Source organism: Clytia hemisphaerica, unplaced genomic scaffold (genome assembly GCF_902728285.1).
Source record: "Clytia hemisphaerica strain Z4C2 unplaced genomic scaffold, Clytia hemisphaerica genome assembly, whole genome shotgun sequence".
Classification (NCBI taxonomy): domain Eukaryota; kingdom Metazoa; phylum Cnidaria; class Hydrozoa; order Leptothecata; family Clytiidae; genus Clytia; species Clytia hemisphaerica.
The window spans coordinates 19,090-34,857 of NW_027103472.1; the positions used below are offsets into that span (position 1 = coordinate 19,090).

A 15,768-nucleotide genomic window follows, 5' to 3' on the forward strand; every position below is an offset into this window, starting at 1 on the left:
GGATATGTTTTTAAAGATAGCAGAAATCCACTGTAAGGTTGGACTTTTGCCACTGTAAGGGTGGAAATTTCAGCAAAGTCAGGGAAAATTGCAAAATCTTTTGCCAGAAAATTTTGATTTCTTTCTATCAAAGAGTTGAAAATTTGAGCAAAATGCACTTTAAGGGTATGGATTTCACCGATTTTTTGATGCACTGCAAGGGTACAGCCAGATTTTTTCGCCGCATTATATACCGTCAGTTGGTAAACCCTCTAGGTACTGCCCTCCCCGGGTATTAAAACCAACTCCACTTACTTCAATGATGAGATTAGCAATTGCTTCAATCAGCTCTCGATCTTCGATTCCGTTCCGTGAAATAGCCATATTGGAAAGAGCGGTCAATAAAAAGATGCCTTCGTTCGGTGAAATATCCAATTCTTTAACTGAAGGTACATTTTCAGGACCAGCGTATTTAATGATCGTTGCAAGGTCTGGTTTATGATCAACAGCCAAGAAAAGGACAGCCCACATTGATTTTGACTGGATGGCCTCAAAAGGCATGGTTGAAAGGAATTGGATAGCACCAGCACTAAAATATGAAAGAAAATCCCCAACCAATTCAATTAGAACACTATTCATAAGATTTCTACAATTAACCTTCTCTCTCAACTCTTTTTTGTGATTCAAATGAAAATGTATCTCATTTAACTCGAGCCTTTCTATGATTAGAAGTTCTTGGTCTTTTAAAGATCAAATCATATAGAATCAACTGTAGTCCCAATGATATAGAAAAATCAAAGGTTTTGCCCAAAATTCGGATTTCGATTTTTTTCGCAAAAATCAATCCACGCGAAATTTAATCCACTCAAGGTATTTTGCTGACCAAAAAGAAAAAAATTTTTAAGATGTTAATTTGTACCTATGTGAAGAAAGGATATGTTTGGCTGCTGTCAGAAAGAGTTGGTCGAATTGCATTTGAAGTCTTTTTAAATTGAATTGACTTTGTGTAGGATGTTGACTAGTGGGTATGGTTTCCGTGGAGTCTCCGATGATATCGATTCGATAATTTCGATACGATAACCAATGGTCGGACACGACTTGCGTCACTAGCCTGAATAAAAAAGAACAAGTGATACTTTTATGGACCTACCTGGTTATACATTAAACACATATATAATTGATATCTACGTGAGCAAATAGCAATTTATCAAAATTCTTCGTTAATTTTGATCATTGATTGTCCCCCATGCCCATTGGATGTTATTAAGGGAGGGGATAGGAATGAAGAGACAGTTTATCTAATCTTTAAATTTGAATAAATTGGTTAGGAACATTGATCTAAGCTTATAAATAGTAATTCTTATGGATAAAGATTTAATTTTAGAGGTAATTTTTTTTGTGGAAATGTGCTTACAGCTATCTTTTATTTACAATCCTCCATTGTGCATATCATCACTTGTATCTTTTTTGTAGTGTTAAATGGTAAATAAATACTTACTTACTTACTTACTACCAATGATGATCATGCAAAAAATCAGGACAAATTTGGATGAAATTTACCCAAAAAAATTTGTTTTTCGAAAATCGGGTTAAGAACATGCGAAGGCTTCAAAACTTTTGAATGTTCTTATAAAAAAACGTGTATTTTCTTGCTCAGAAGCTCCTACCGATTCTACTGATATAACCACATCGTGACCGCATCTTTAAGTAAATATGTAAATGACAGTGCCGTAGAAACTGGGAGGGGGGCAAGGGGGGCTATACACCCCAATAATTTTTTCAAAAATGGTTATTTTGCAAAATGCAAAGATTTTCTTTTTAAATTCGTCAAAGAATGATTTTTATGTTGTTTTTTCTCGAAAGCATTTTGTTTTGAGTGCATTTTCAAGCGATCTAGAGTTCAAATTTTCAAACCCCCCCCTCGGGTCAAACCATGGTTGGCCCTTGCGGTGTCACTAAACTTTAGCCCCCCCGCAAATATGAAAATACTTCCTACGGCACTGTTGAATGGAACATTATCATTAAAACATTTTGCTGTATTTTCCAAGGAAAATCATGTAGACAATCTTGTATTTCTGAAGGAAAATTAGACAATTCTTGTATTTGGCAAAGGAAAATTCCTAATGCAAAATTTTTTCAAGGAAAATCGACCAATACAATCTCTTGTATTTTCCGAAGAAAAAATTACATAAGAAAATTTTAATATGTTTCAAGAAAATAGTCTAAATCAATTTTTCGCTAGCTAAAAAATGGTAGAAGAATTATTTTAAAAAATGATCGAATTGAAACTGCATTTTTTTCAATGTAATGGCAAGGAAAGAAGATCTTGCATTGCTAAAATCTACCACAATCAAGACAATCTTGTAAAACTATTCTTATGCTTGAAGTAGTTTAACCATCATGACTAGACATCGGGCTTAGACATTCGAGGGTGACTATGAAAGACGTTGAATAGCTTTGAAAAATTGAAAATTAGATATTTCGAAATGAAATGGAAACAGATTCAATTTAAAAACACAAAATTTTCAAATTGTCGTATCATAAAAATCGCTAGCGAAAAAGCTTCATGCGAGAATGGGAGACTTCGGATTTAAGCGTATTATCTTCTACAATACTTTCACAACTATAGTATGTAATAAAAATAAAATTTCTAGACTTAAAACACTTTAAAACACGCGTATTTTCCCAAAAAAAATAGCAATAGCAAAGTGGGAGCAATATAAAGTGGGGGTAAAGAGAAAACAAAACAGTGTTTTGACTAATACTACAACAATGACATTTGACAATACTTTTATTTTAGGTTTGAAACTATGATCAGCAACAATAAGAAAGCCTAAGTTGAATTTTCTCAATTCGAGTAAAAGCCCAGAGAAAAAAGCCGTATGTCACAAAATTGATTTACGACACTTTTGATTCAAATATTTTTTGATCATACTATTGACAGGCTAAACAATCTGATAAAAACAGGAGTTGAATTTGTCTGCTATTGCTCGTTAAAACTTTTTGATTTCTTTTATAAAATGTATCAAAAGAAATTTTAAGGCTCGCCCGATAAAATAATACATTTTAGTAGAACTCAAGTTTGCTCTGAACATTCAAACCACCAATATTGAAGATTTCTAGCCTTCTAATAGAAGAATTAAATAAAACTTAGCCTAACAAAACAAGTTAATGTTCCATTACGCTATCCGTTAAATTTTCTTCGAGAAGATATTTTCTTGAGCCAGAAAATAGAAAGTTCTTTATAAGCACACGCGATTTCAGGCTCTATTTTTAGACAAAAAGTCGCTGAAGAATTTTCGAGGAAAGTATCAAGCAATAGAGTTCACTTTAAAGAAAACATTGATCGAAAAATCTTCTTGTTTGGTTCAGGATTGCCAAGTTTACAGGTCTTCTTTAGTCCAAATATTTTCTTACATCGATGTGATATCGTCTCATATAATTTCTAACATTGAAATGAGCCAATAAGATTTCACTAAAATGCACGATATATCAGATTATGAGCATGCAAACCTCGCGACTTTTTTAATCGTAGGGTGAAATTGGTTATAATAAAATACATCTCCTGTTTTTCTTTATACCTCCATGCTAAGAAAAGAAATGCCAACCTCGATTTAGTTCTTTATTCGGGATAGAAAAACGGATAAAATGGGTCGCAGTACTCCTAGGTCTTGTTTCACCAGTACAGGACGGAAAAAAATATAGAGACCTCATAGGTATGATGCTACTGGGTTAAGAACTGAATCTGACTTTCTTTGAATTAAAAAGACGAGTATATGCTCGACCAGATGATTGCCACCGCATGGAGCCTAAAGCGACCGAGGATGGCATTCATAGCTTCACGCCTAAGGATAGTTGGACAAAATAACTCACAATTTTGCACACTTGTTTGTCACTCTTCTTATACCGGTTAAATGGTTAACCGGTTAAATGGTAGCCCGGTATTAAGTTTGTCTTTTTCTTATCCCTAGAGAACTAATGAGTCTAGGAAATTCCCTTTTTTGGGAAATTCCCTTTTTTATACCACAAGTAGTTATTAAGCGCTCCGCGTAGGTTAAACAAACGTGTACCATAGTAAAACAACATACGAGAGCAGTATCCTTAGATAAACGGTTTTTACAGAAAACCAATAAGTTATGGCTCTGGCTGGGCAGCTCTGAATTTTTCAGACTTAAACGTTCTTGTCATATTAATTAAAATGGAAATCTGTACTTCTCAGTCAAGACTGTTCTTAATTTGTTTTTAGGTTTTTGCCAAATTTCAGCATTGTATTTTTATAAAACTGTTATTATAAAAAAACGTGTAAGGCAAGGCACGGATGTCCCTCTATAGTAGACGCCAAAACAAAATGGGCTTTACTTTTAAAACTATAACTGTAAATCAATCCATTGACTCATTTGTTAGCATTTGAAGACTGAATTTTGTCTCAGATCAGATGAGAAGTCAAAAATTACAGTACTAATACCATTCCTTTTGAAAGCAAATCAACTCTATGTGTTCGTTTTGCTGCGTTAACACTTTAATGAAAGTTATGGCTGCTATAAAATACCAGGGGAATTAGTGAGAGGAATGTTAAAAAACCTTACTATCAACAATAGGCGCACAAGGTTGTCGGTTAAACTCCCAGTATTTCAAAAGCGTATAAATTGATGTCTCTATGCTTAGGTTGCACAAACCGTATGCTCAATTTATGATCAAGTTTTTTACTTTTGTGTAATCTCGTTCAAAATACTGAATTAAAAAATCATTTTAAAATGCAAAGTATAACACATTCTATTTATGTTGGATTAGGCGAATGATAAAAAATGTTTTGTTTCCGGAATGCGGGTGAAGGAAAAAAGTTATCATGCGGCCGGCCGGAAAATAATTTTTTTTTGCTATTTTTGATAATTTATGGCTCATTGAAATAGAGTTTAAGAATAACTTTTATGTATAAACACAGCATAAATTATGCCCTAAATTACAACAAGTAGAGACTACTAACGAACGAAAGTTTGCAGCCGTGTCAGAAAAAACAATTTTTTCACCCGGCCGGTTTCCGGAAACAAGAAATTTTTTTTGTTTCGCCTTACATGTTTTTTTTTTCTATAAGCACAACGTTTATAAGCATGTGCAGGCTCAGTTTTTAGTACCTTAACATAGCTATTGTTTGAAAACAATAGAATGCTAAGCATAATGCAAGCCTGATATAGGGACAGACACTTGCTTATATAAAAAATATGTACAAAATCATAGTTTGCATTGCATGAGACCTTTACCGTCTAACATTGACAAAATTACAGATCTGGTCCATCCCGTGGGCTGGCTTGAGCTACAATGCTGGCAATAATATTTGGAACGAAAAGGAAATTCCCTCAAGATTAAAAAAACAAGTGATTCTTAAAGGTTTTAATGTAGGTTTAGAAAGTAGAGTTTTAACTCTGAGTTTCAGCATTGGACGTACATTATAGGCAGGAAGCCGATAAACCCCTATACCAGCCTTTCTAATTCCGACTTTTTTGCGTCAGGAAAAAATTGCGGGTTCTAAGTAGTACAAGTAGTACAGCATTTCTACGTCGACAAAAGCCAAATTTACGTCAGCATTTCCTTTGGCAATAGCCGAATACCGACGCGAATTAGAATGGCTGCACCAAATCAAATAACCCGATGAAATAAAGTTGAAAGGCTGTGATCGTAATATTCTCCCGAACTTTAAATTTCGAAAAAAAGCGAAATAGCTAAAAAGATCTTTCTTACCTTATAATCCTACTGACGCACTTCAAGAATTGCCGATACCTCAACAAATTGTATGTGTCGAAAATTTTTGACAACAGAGTGATCAAATTTGAGGAGAATGCAAATAAACTGATGACGTCATAACTACTAGTTCGGGAAGGACTGTAGCAAAATTTCCCTGAAAAAAAGAAAAAGCACATTGTTTAGTAGAAGCCTGTACCAAACTCTTCTATTTTCACGGAAAAGAAACGCGAAGTACGGTTTGTTACGGTTAGGTATCGTGCCAATCTCCAAGAGATTTTTTCGCAAGTGAGCATTCAATAGGACGATTTTCAGCGTTTTCAAGCACTCACTAAGAATATAATAACTGTTTTATTCATTTTTGAACCGAATTTGATAATGACTATCAGAGTTTAAGTTTATCTTTCTTCTTTACAATGGAAGAATTCTTTTAAAATTCATAAAACTCAAGTAACCGATAGAATACAACAACAGCCATTAAAACTACTTCTCCTGTTCAAAGTCAAAAATCAAACAAAAGAAGAAAACTCCATCGACTTTCATTTTCGCGATTATCATACCTATTACAACTGTCCTTACCTTCATCATTCTGTTCCATATCCAGTAAATAAGCTAAGAGTTCAGTGAAAGGATATTGATCAAACACAGCAACCAGGTCAGTTTCTGTCATCAAACTCCAACTGTCCTCCAATTTTTCATCCTGGAGAAAGAAAAAACCATATGAAAGAAATTCTAGTTTTATTGTATAGAAAATATCTTACGTTGAGAAAGCAGAAAATCGTCGGCTATAATTGTAGTTGTTGCAACATCTGTCGCCAACTTCAAAGAAATATTGCACACAGAATGGGAAAAAGATCTCCATAAATTCTTAAGCATGATGATTTCATAGTGGTCGACAGACCTGGGAAATATAATTACTGTAGATAAATAAATAAATAAATATAAAAAACCGTCTGAGAAAAATCTTAATTATAAGCGTTTTTTTCGTCACTTTTTACCGACGAATTTCTTCACCGAAAAGAAAAATCTCAATTGATTGTAGCCTGTACCAGACTCTTCTTCGCTGACTTCTTCACTGACTTCAAAATATAAAAAACGCCCGTGGCGGTGGGTTGGTACAGGCTAAATTGATTGGTACCTCTTCCTTTTCTTCATCAACGAGTGTCCATGAGATACTTCTTCCAACCATCACAGTTTTCTCTTCTTCTTTCTTCAAGATAGTCGCTTCAAATTTACGAAGAAACTCTTGTCGACTTCTAAACAATATACAATGTAAACAATGTTGAAGGTTAGTAGGCCGAATTTGAAAGTCAACGATTTGTTGTTTTTTTACTTTTAATTCATGATATGCACCACTGCAATGTCATCTGACATTACATCATGGACCCAATTGCTGATTGGTTAGAAGTGACGTAAAATCACGTCACTTTCAAGCAATCAGCTGTTGGGTCCGTGGAAGACATTGCAATGGTGCATATCATGAATACTACAACACTCGATCTGAAAACAGTAAATACTGGTTTCTACTTGACAGAAAAGTAGTTCATAGATTCTGTACTTAAACAATCTCAAGAATCTTTGGCAAAAACAACTTTGGATAAACTCAACTATAACCCAGCTGGTACATAAGGTTCATCTAACGTTATATGGACATTGTGAACATTAAACGAACGTTGAAACAACGTTGTGTGCCAGCTGGGAAGGGTGAAGAATAGATTAACTGGTTCTTATTAAAAAAAGTGTATCCTGTACTTGACATGTAATTCCAGTAAGAACAAACTTGGCTTCGATGGCCAAAATATCAAGAAAAGGTTAAGAACATTGAAAGGCTTTGCGGGCACTAAAACAACCAATATCTTAGGGAAATGGTGAAAAAAGAACATGTTTAGAACAACTTTAGGCTTGAAACTCAAAAAGTTAAGAACACCCAAAGGCTTGAAAAATGTTGTATCTTCTTATAAAAAAAAGTGTTCTTACTTGACTGGTAAAGTAAGAGTTGCCAACATGACCATGAAGTGATGAACCAGTGGAGAATTCCATTTGTTGACCAGGCTGTATGTTTTGAATGAAGGGAATTGAAGGTAGTTGGAGATCTTGGAAACTGTGCTCGGTGGACAACGTAGAAGATGGTTCAATAGAAAGAATGAATCTGGAAGTGTTCCGATACGATGCAATGCAGCCACCTGAAATCAAGATAAAAAAAACGATTAAAGCAAGATTGACAATATTAGGATGTGAGGCTTGTATTGATATAAAATATATGCTGAGCATGTAAAAAAATTTGCAATATTAAATCAATAAATCAAAACAAAAAAGCTCGTGTTACCAACGTCGTCCCTGCTTTTCACATACTTTATTTGCGTTACTGATGGAATTCTGCCCAATTTAGCATTGCCTTTCCATTTCAAAGCTTTCAAGACAGCATTTCATTGAATTAGCTTTTGTTGAAAAGTATTTGATTGGGTGAAGTGGGATTATAAAAATGTTTGGAAAACTTTGTCTGGGAATTTCAAAAGATTCCAAAGCTATTTGGATAAAATTTGAAATTTTGACGTAATATTTTTTCAATTACAATTTTTGTGCGGTTACAGCACACAAAGTTTACCAGACACAACCTTTTTCTGCAGCTACGACAAATCTATAGCAACTTTATTTGAGGAAATTCGAAAGACCACCACACATAGTAAGATAGATAACCACAGATAGTCATGAAGTGACTGCAGACCCAAACCCTTGCAACCAGCTGGGATATGACAACCCCTAGCCTACATCAAGATTTGCATTATTTAGAATAGTCCTAATTGAAGTCCTTTTATAGGGGACCCAAGCGGTTTGCGTGAATGCTTGGATGGGCTTTTCCACTTGCACGAATGCGTGAAATTTTTTAAAAAACGGCGTGGATGCGTGAATTGGGAAACTCTGCGTGTACAGAAAATAGCGTGAATTGCAAATAAATGTGAGAATGCGTGAATGTCCTCTTGGGGCCTCTTATAAGAAAAGGCCATGCAGTAATAATTTAGGGTAATTACCAGTGGCTAGTGAAAATATCTTAGAGAATGATTTCATTAAGTGTTTTTATAACTTTATTACCAATAAATCAAGCCATGAGTGTAGATCATCACTGAAAGTCACTTCAAGAACACCATATCTTTTGAAATGGAACAGAATACTGATGCATTCTTGTAGTTGTAACAACACTTGAATAGCATTGTTGTCTACGTTTGATGGTAATTTTGCTGAAAAAGAAAAATCACGTAATGAACTCCTAGAGGTTTGACAATTTGATTGGCATGAGTGAATACAGATTTATGGATGTAACCCGGCCAATTTTAGGTCTAATCGGGTTGTCAAATGCAGCAGGATTTTAAAATTTTTCGAATTCACTGGTGAAGAGTATGCGGTGACCTATATTTTTGTGAATTTTATTTGGGTGAGAGTTTACAAGAAAGGGATATTGACCCTCTGATGTTGAATTTTAAAGGGGAAAATAAAAATGAAAGAAAGGAGTGATATAATAGTTAGTGATAATCTGCAATGGTGGGGGGGGGGGGTTAGCCATAAGCTTTGTTGAAATCACAGTTCTGAAATGGGAGCTCTGTAATTCTAAAAATGTCAATGTATGAGTAATATGTCAAGTTTTTCAAACCTGAGATTGGTAATTCTTCGGTCAGATTGAAGAGTTCTGGGGATGCATGGAAGAATTTGGTTAAGTAATTGATGATTCGTAAACGTGCAACCTGGCTGTTGTACAGTTCCAAAGGCAATGTCTAAAGTTATATTAAAACGATTTATTAGTGATAGAACATGTTTATTAAAAAGCTCATACTACACTACAGGATGACTTGCATTTATTTTCATATGAACCATCATTATAAAGATATCATTCAAATTTGAAAAATGCTACCACAGGGCCACTGTTTCTCACAGATTCGAACATTCCTAGTGAACCGTGCAAATAGCATTAGAAGTACAAAATTCTTTAATTCACTTCAGATTTAAGGATTGTCACACATAGCGCTATTTCAAAATTTAAAAGCCCCCTAAAAAAACATTCAAACCTCATGAGCAATGCCGCGTATTGTATACAATTCACTTGACATCGATTTTTTAACTTCTTCTTGGAAGAATGCTTGCTGATATTTTTGCTGCTGAGAAACTTTTACTCCGCAGCTGCATGTTCCCTGAAAAAGATTAAAAGTTATTGTTAGTTTTTGTTGATTGTATTTCACTTGTGTTTGATAACTGTGAGTAGTTTTCAAAAACTTCCTAAATAGAAGTTTGTCATTCACTTAGCAGATAAATAGGTTACTAATCTTAATGCACTAATTATGAAAAAATGATGCATGTTTAATCAAACTTTTTAGATACTTCCAGATTTTCAAAACACTGCACGCATTTTCCCACCAATAAAACAATTAAAGAATGAAATAGATGTTTATTTCCTACTTCTGCTTTGTAAACATTTTGCTTGATAACCCAGGTGTCATCTTTCTTCTTTTTCAGTTCACTTTGCAACCCCTAAGGAATAAAAGGAAGGCTTTGTAATGAAATAGTTTGGATGGGACAAACAAAAAAGAGGCTAAAGAAATCAACAGACATAATATTACAGGTGCTGATGAGAGAAGCAGAGAAACTTTAAAATAATTTATAACAATCAAAAAAATCAAAGTACTGAGCTTACCTCAACTTTATCAAGAATTTCACCGAGACGTCTTCTTGATTTGTAATAGAACTGGATCAATTCGAAAAACTCATGTTGCTCTTTTTGAGAATTCTAGAATAATAAGATTTCAACACTGTTATCAACCATAGTATTGTTCAGTTTGGTTGATAGTGACAGTGACTTTTTTTCATTTATTTTAAGTTGCTGGTCATTTAACCCTGCCTCGTAAATTGACGATAGTGCCATTATTAATTTTGTTTCATATGACTAATTGATGTTCGTGAGTGCTCTTTATAGTTTTGATTTCCCTTGAAGATCTGCATTCTGATTTTCATCTTACTAGATGCTCTTTTAGAGCTTTAGAGCTATACTGTATAATTGCTGAAAATAAAGATAAATTCTTACCTTTAAAAACTCATCAACAAAATAGTCAATCTGCTCTAATTCTTGATTGTGATAGAAATGTTTCATTTGATACTCTGAGAATGCTTCCATTGTTTCTATAATTGGTTCCACCAAGGGTTGCTGTAAACTTTCTCTTGATGTCATTACCTGAGATCTTGGTCTAACACTCTGTGGCATTACTATATCATCTTGGACAAGTGTATTTTCAGATTCCAGTTCTATTGAAGGGGGTGGTGCAGTTGCAATGGCACCAGTAATTTGGAGTTCCACAGGTTCTAGAGAGGGTGGTGGAGCTGTGGACTCGGCATAGGGTGATATAATAGTTGACTGGTTAACTGCTTGTTCTTTTGGTTGAATATCTAAGGAGTCATCTTCTTGTGTTACTTCTAAAGAAGGAAAAGGTGCAGAAGCTTCCACTGATTCAGGTTCATTTTTTGTCAGGTTATCATCATTTTCTTCTGGTAGATCAGAATGAAAATCAGTTGCAGGAAGCAAACGAGATTGTACAGCAACACTCTCTGTATTGAGAAGACCTGCTTCACCCTCTTCTGTTTCTGTTTTGTTGATTTCTTTATTTTCATTCTCTCCTTCAGAGGAGGCAATCTCCTGCTTGTCTTCTATTCTAGTAAGTTTCTTTGATGTATCCAAAGAAGCTACTGGTTCACTTTTTGCCTTGTTTTCTGACCCATTTTCTTTGTTTTTGATTTCAACTTTTTCAGTTGTAGAAGCAATTTCTGTGTCTTGTAAAACAAAGGAATTTTCTGGTTGGCTGCCACCTTAAAGAAGCAAATAAAATATAAAATTATACATTTATGCATATATAAGTTGTACGACTTAGTCCTTGTCTTTAAAAAAAATTTAAAGAATGAAATTTTTATTAGAAACAATACTAATAAATAGTGCTAGATTAAATAGTAATAATTCGTGTAAATACCTTTAAAGTTGATGATTATTAAATGAGATTTGGTTGCTGAAGACAGACAGATTGTCAACACAATAAAGAAAAAAATAGAAAAAATGTTACCTGTTTTAGGAGTAAGTTTTGACTCATTTTTTTGTATATTTGTTGCTTTTTTCTTCTTTGCTTTAGGGCGCTCTCTTACACATTCAGCCATCTCAGTAACTGCTACTTATTTTACATTTTTTCACATCTACATAACAAAATTTTTGTATAATGTATAACTGCAGCTGTTTTGAAATGAAATCTCTAATCAGCCAGAGGCACATTGACAAAATTTAACAAACAAATATAAACAAATAATAACAAACTTTATTCTATTTTTTTTGTTAAAGTGTACCCTTTTACTGTATAAAGTAATACCTTATAACTATAACAACAATAATTAATAATGAATAAAGAAACAGCTTCAGGGCTTTCTCTTTGTGAGTATATAGTTTATTAAAAACATTTTTTCCAAAGAGTTAAAAGTGAACAACCTCAATGCATGCACAATTTCTTAGTTGAACTCCTTCAAAAGTCATGTGAAATTTAGCAAAGATTTTCACAATTTTACAAATTTTAGCCTAAATTGGATCATAATATTTATATCATAATTTATTATCATGAATCCTAGGAAAGCTAGGTCATAATCATTTATTTTTCTTTTTAGCAATACACCTGGGTCTGAATTAAAATAGGAAATGCGTCAATCATTCAGCTGACCAAAAATGACAAAAAATGACAAAAAATGACAAAATAACCTGTTAAGATTATCTTTATCTTTTTGTTAATGACTAGAAATTTTGACAAGGAAAATATATAAGCTTTTCATACAGCCAAACAGAATTAACATAGTTTTAATCAAAAAGTAATATCCAAGTTTTATAAGCTTGAATTCGATCCACACTTTTTTCTCAAAAATGACGCTTTTTCGAAATAGAATTTTTTCAAATTTTCTTCATAACTTTAAAGTATCATAGCTCAAAATTTAAGTTAGTCTTTCCTCTTTCTGATGGTAAAAAGTTTAGATTTACAACATTTTTACTTTTCTCAAAACCTCACTTGAAACGTGTACACTTTTTAGTGAAACAACCAGTGCAGTAGTAAAAAAAGCACTTTTAAAAATGTAAGAAAAAAGGCAAAATCATTGGCAAAGAATTAAACTCAACAATAAAAAAATCTACAATCCAACTTTAAAAACAGACACAACAGTCAAAATTAAAATAGCAGAAATATTCAAAAACGCTCAAGAAGAAATTTTCTGAGGAAACAAATCATGAACACAAAAAACAACGTCAACAGCACAACCAATAAAATTTCACAATTTCAAATCAAATTTTTTTTGACCTTAACAAACTTTCAAAAACTATTAAAAGCCTCAAAAATAACAAGCATAGCATCAATACAATTTCAAACACTTATAAACCAGACCTGATCAACCAAACGTGTCAAACTACAGTAATCGAACAATCGAACTCCATCGAACGATTATAGTTAATTGAACCTAATTGAGTACACTCACAATTTTTTCGATTAGTTCAGTCAGTAAAAAGTTCGATTAGTTTGATGATATTTAAATCCTCATATCTTCCCTCACTTGCAAAAACTTTATTGTGGCATGCGATCGCCATTTCAACAGTTCCAAGCCTTTTGTCTATCCAGAATAAAATCCGTAGCCCCTCTGTTGCAATCTTGCCCGGGGCCGAGTGGCGGAATACTACGCCCAACAAACCGCATTTGGCATTAAAAGGATTTACAGGAGAAGTGTATAATCTGTTAACAGAAGTACTTTCCCAATTTACATTCCAAATTTGGCTTTGAAAAGAAGCTAATCTACATGGCGGAGCGGCACAAACGTGACAAACAAGATTGGTTTATCGAACTGATCGAACCGCGAGCAATTGATTGAACTTAATCAACCACTCACAATGTTTTAAGAAATCTTAGAGTTGATGATGATGAGTTGGATGGAGTTGGATTATTAGTTCGATTGTTTGATTGGTTATCTGAAAAACTACTAAAGGTTGAAAGATATTGTCAACTGCTCTAACTTGGGACTATCTGACAAGACATGGGACGGCAATTCGGCCACCATTTCACCGAACCTCCAAAGTCATTTGATTTGAGTTAATAAACGGCGTATTAAAAAATACACGATTTCTCTTTCGCACAGATAGGCTTTTAAATCGAAGCACACGCGAATGTCTGGGACAAAGAAGACCAAATTAGTGGCAAAACGATGGAGCATTTGACGCCACTCGCACTGCAAGTTACACACTCATTATTTGTTAATCCCATCTAACGATAGGCGGTTAGGTGGCAGGCGTTCTCTAATTCTCCAATCGATGTCCGGTCATTTTGAATGAAAGCAAAAAAGTTTAAAAAAGGGCGCGCTATCAGTGAAAGTTATCGTGACATGCTATGAACAGAAAGTATGATTGATAAACTTGCTGGAGTTATCAAAACAAATTTGTTGTCAAAGAGATTTAACAGTAATTGAAATTACAGGCCAGATTATCAACAGTCCCATGTTTCGATAGGCTACGTCATATCTTCCTTCATTTCGAGCGTAAAACTCCTACTCTTCGAGATATGAGCACTGCTCTTGTTTTGAATATTGAAATTCTTCGGATAAATCACATGCGCACTGAGGTTTTAATGATACAATAGAGAGTTATGAAACCTAAGCCAATCAGCTGTGTTTTAAACATTATTTTATTTGAAATCTCTATTGATAAACATCTTTTGTGAATGTTGTCTATTATGTTTAAACCTATTAATAAGCTATTCCCGGTGGGGGCTACTAGTGGCCGCCTATAGCAGTGCCTATAGACCAAGAGTAAGGCCTAAAAGCCTGGAGCTGTCTATTGTGTAGACTAATGTTTTGACCAATCGTCCCAAGTTAGAGCAGTTGACAGTAAGATATTTGCATATTCCATTTTGAAGTTCCATTTTTTGAAGATTTCTGTGCAAACAAAAACCTCCCGCCATCTTGTAACCTCTCCAGGGTGAATTGCACCAAATCTGTACCATGGGTTTGTAAACAAGACAAACTGTCTTCAAATTTCCACATAAGTAGATGTGTTAGGTATTAGAACTTCAGTTGTTGTGGATATGGTACTGTGGCTAGCTCAGTTGGTAGAGCATTTGCCTTACAATCTAAGGGTTGTGGGTTCGATCCCCGGTTACCGCCAACTCAGCGGATGAGTAGCTTAGATTGGGTAATCTGATCTAGGCCTTAAGTTACTGGGAGCTGAGAGTAGGTGTGGCGCTCCACCTCAGCATTCGATCTCCCAGGTCTAGGGCAAACAGAAAAGGGGATAGACTCCCTCACTCCTGGCTCCGCCGACAGCCACCAGATGAATATACTTACTTACTTACTGTGGCAGAATGTATCAGTCAGGATTAAAGTCATTTTTTGATACTTTGTTTCGTCTTTGAAATACTAGCAAAAATCTGTGATGGACGGGGGAGGGGTGGGCGTCCCGTCTGTCACGCATATGCCTGTCTTCCTACCACTCAATTTTTAATTAGACTTCCTAAATTCTTGACAATTTTATGTAATAATGCTACTCTATAATGGAAGTATATGCTTCGCAAATTACAAGCCATTTTCTTGAACCAAACTTGAGTTATAACTGAAAATGTGTGACGGACGGGACACAATTTTTTTGCTTTCAAAGGTAAATTCAGTACAAGATGCTTATTTGTTCAATTTTCCGGACTCAGGGGATTTTCTTGTTGCGTGTCCGGGAATTTTAACATTACTTTTTTCAGACTTACCCCAGACTGAACGCGTGGTCCGCGCGACGTACTTAAACAATCGGGTGATTGCATTGGCATCAATTTCACCATCCCTATTCCGCCCGCTTTCATGTAAACTTGTCAACCGCGTGTCGTCTGTGCGTTAACTCACAATCACGGGTTCACTTATCTGGCGCGGTTTGTTTGTCTGGGGATACAAATATTTTTTTCGTTCCCCAGACATTTGCCCCAAATTGTCCGGGTAATCGGCAGGCTCGTACGAAACAAAATATTAAAAAAT

At 34.6% G+C, this 15,768-nt stretch overlaps 1 protein-coding gene across 1 annotated transcript in view; it reads right to left on the minus strand.

Annotated features, from left to right (window-relative positions):
* The window catches only part of LOC136798311 (ectopic P granules protein 5 homolog), a 28,867-nt gene extending 16,937 nt beyond the window's left edge, over positions 1 to 11,930 (minus strand). Inside the window, exons 1-13 of the mRNA XM_067054898.1 lie at positions 11,808 to 11,930; positions 10,784 to 11,559; positions 10,397 to 10,489; positions 10,162 to 10,233; positions 9,774 to 9,896; positions 9,362 to 9,482; positions 8,806 to 8,951; positions 7,693 to 7,898; positions 6,854 to 6,971; positions 6,295 to 6,415; positions 5,716 to 5,872; positions 899 to 1,090; positions 295 to 568 (exon numbers count right to left, since the gene is read on the minus strand). Coding sequence (XP_066910999.1) covers positions 295 to 568; positions 899 to 1,090; positions 5,716 to 5,872; positions 6,295 to 6,415; positions 6,854 to 6,971; positions 7,693 to 7,898; positions 8,806 to 8,951; positions 9,362 to 9,482; positions 9,774 to 9,896; positions 10,162 to 10,233; positions 10,397 to 10,489; positions 10,784 to 11,559; positions 11,808 to 11,898 — 2,490 coding nt within the window. The 5' untranslated portion in view covers positions 11,899 to 11,930. The remainder of the gene's footprint in view (positions 1 to 294; positions 569 to 898; positions 1,091 to 5,715; positions 5,873 to 6,294; positions 6,416 to 6,853; positions 6,972 to 7,692; positions 7,899 to 8,805; positions 8,952 to 9,361; positions 9,483 to 9,773; positions 9,897 to 10,161; positions 10,234 to 10,396; positions 10,490 to 10,783; positions 11,560 to 11,807) is intronic.
* Between the last annotated feature and the right edge of the window lie 3,838 nt (positions 11,931 to 15,768).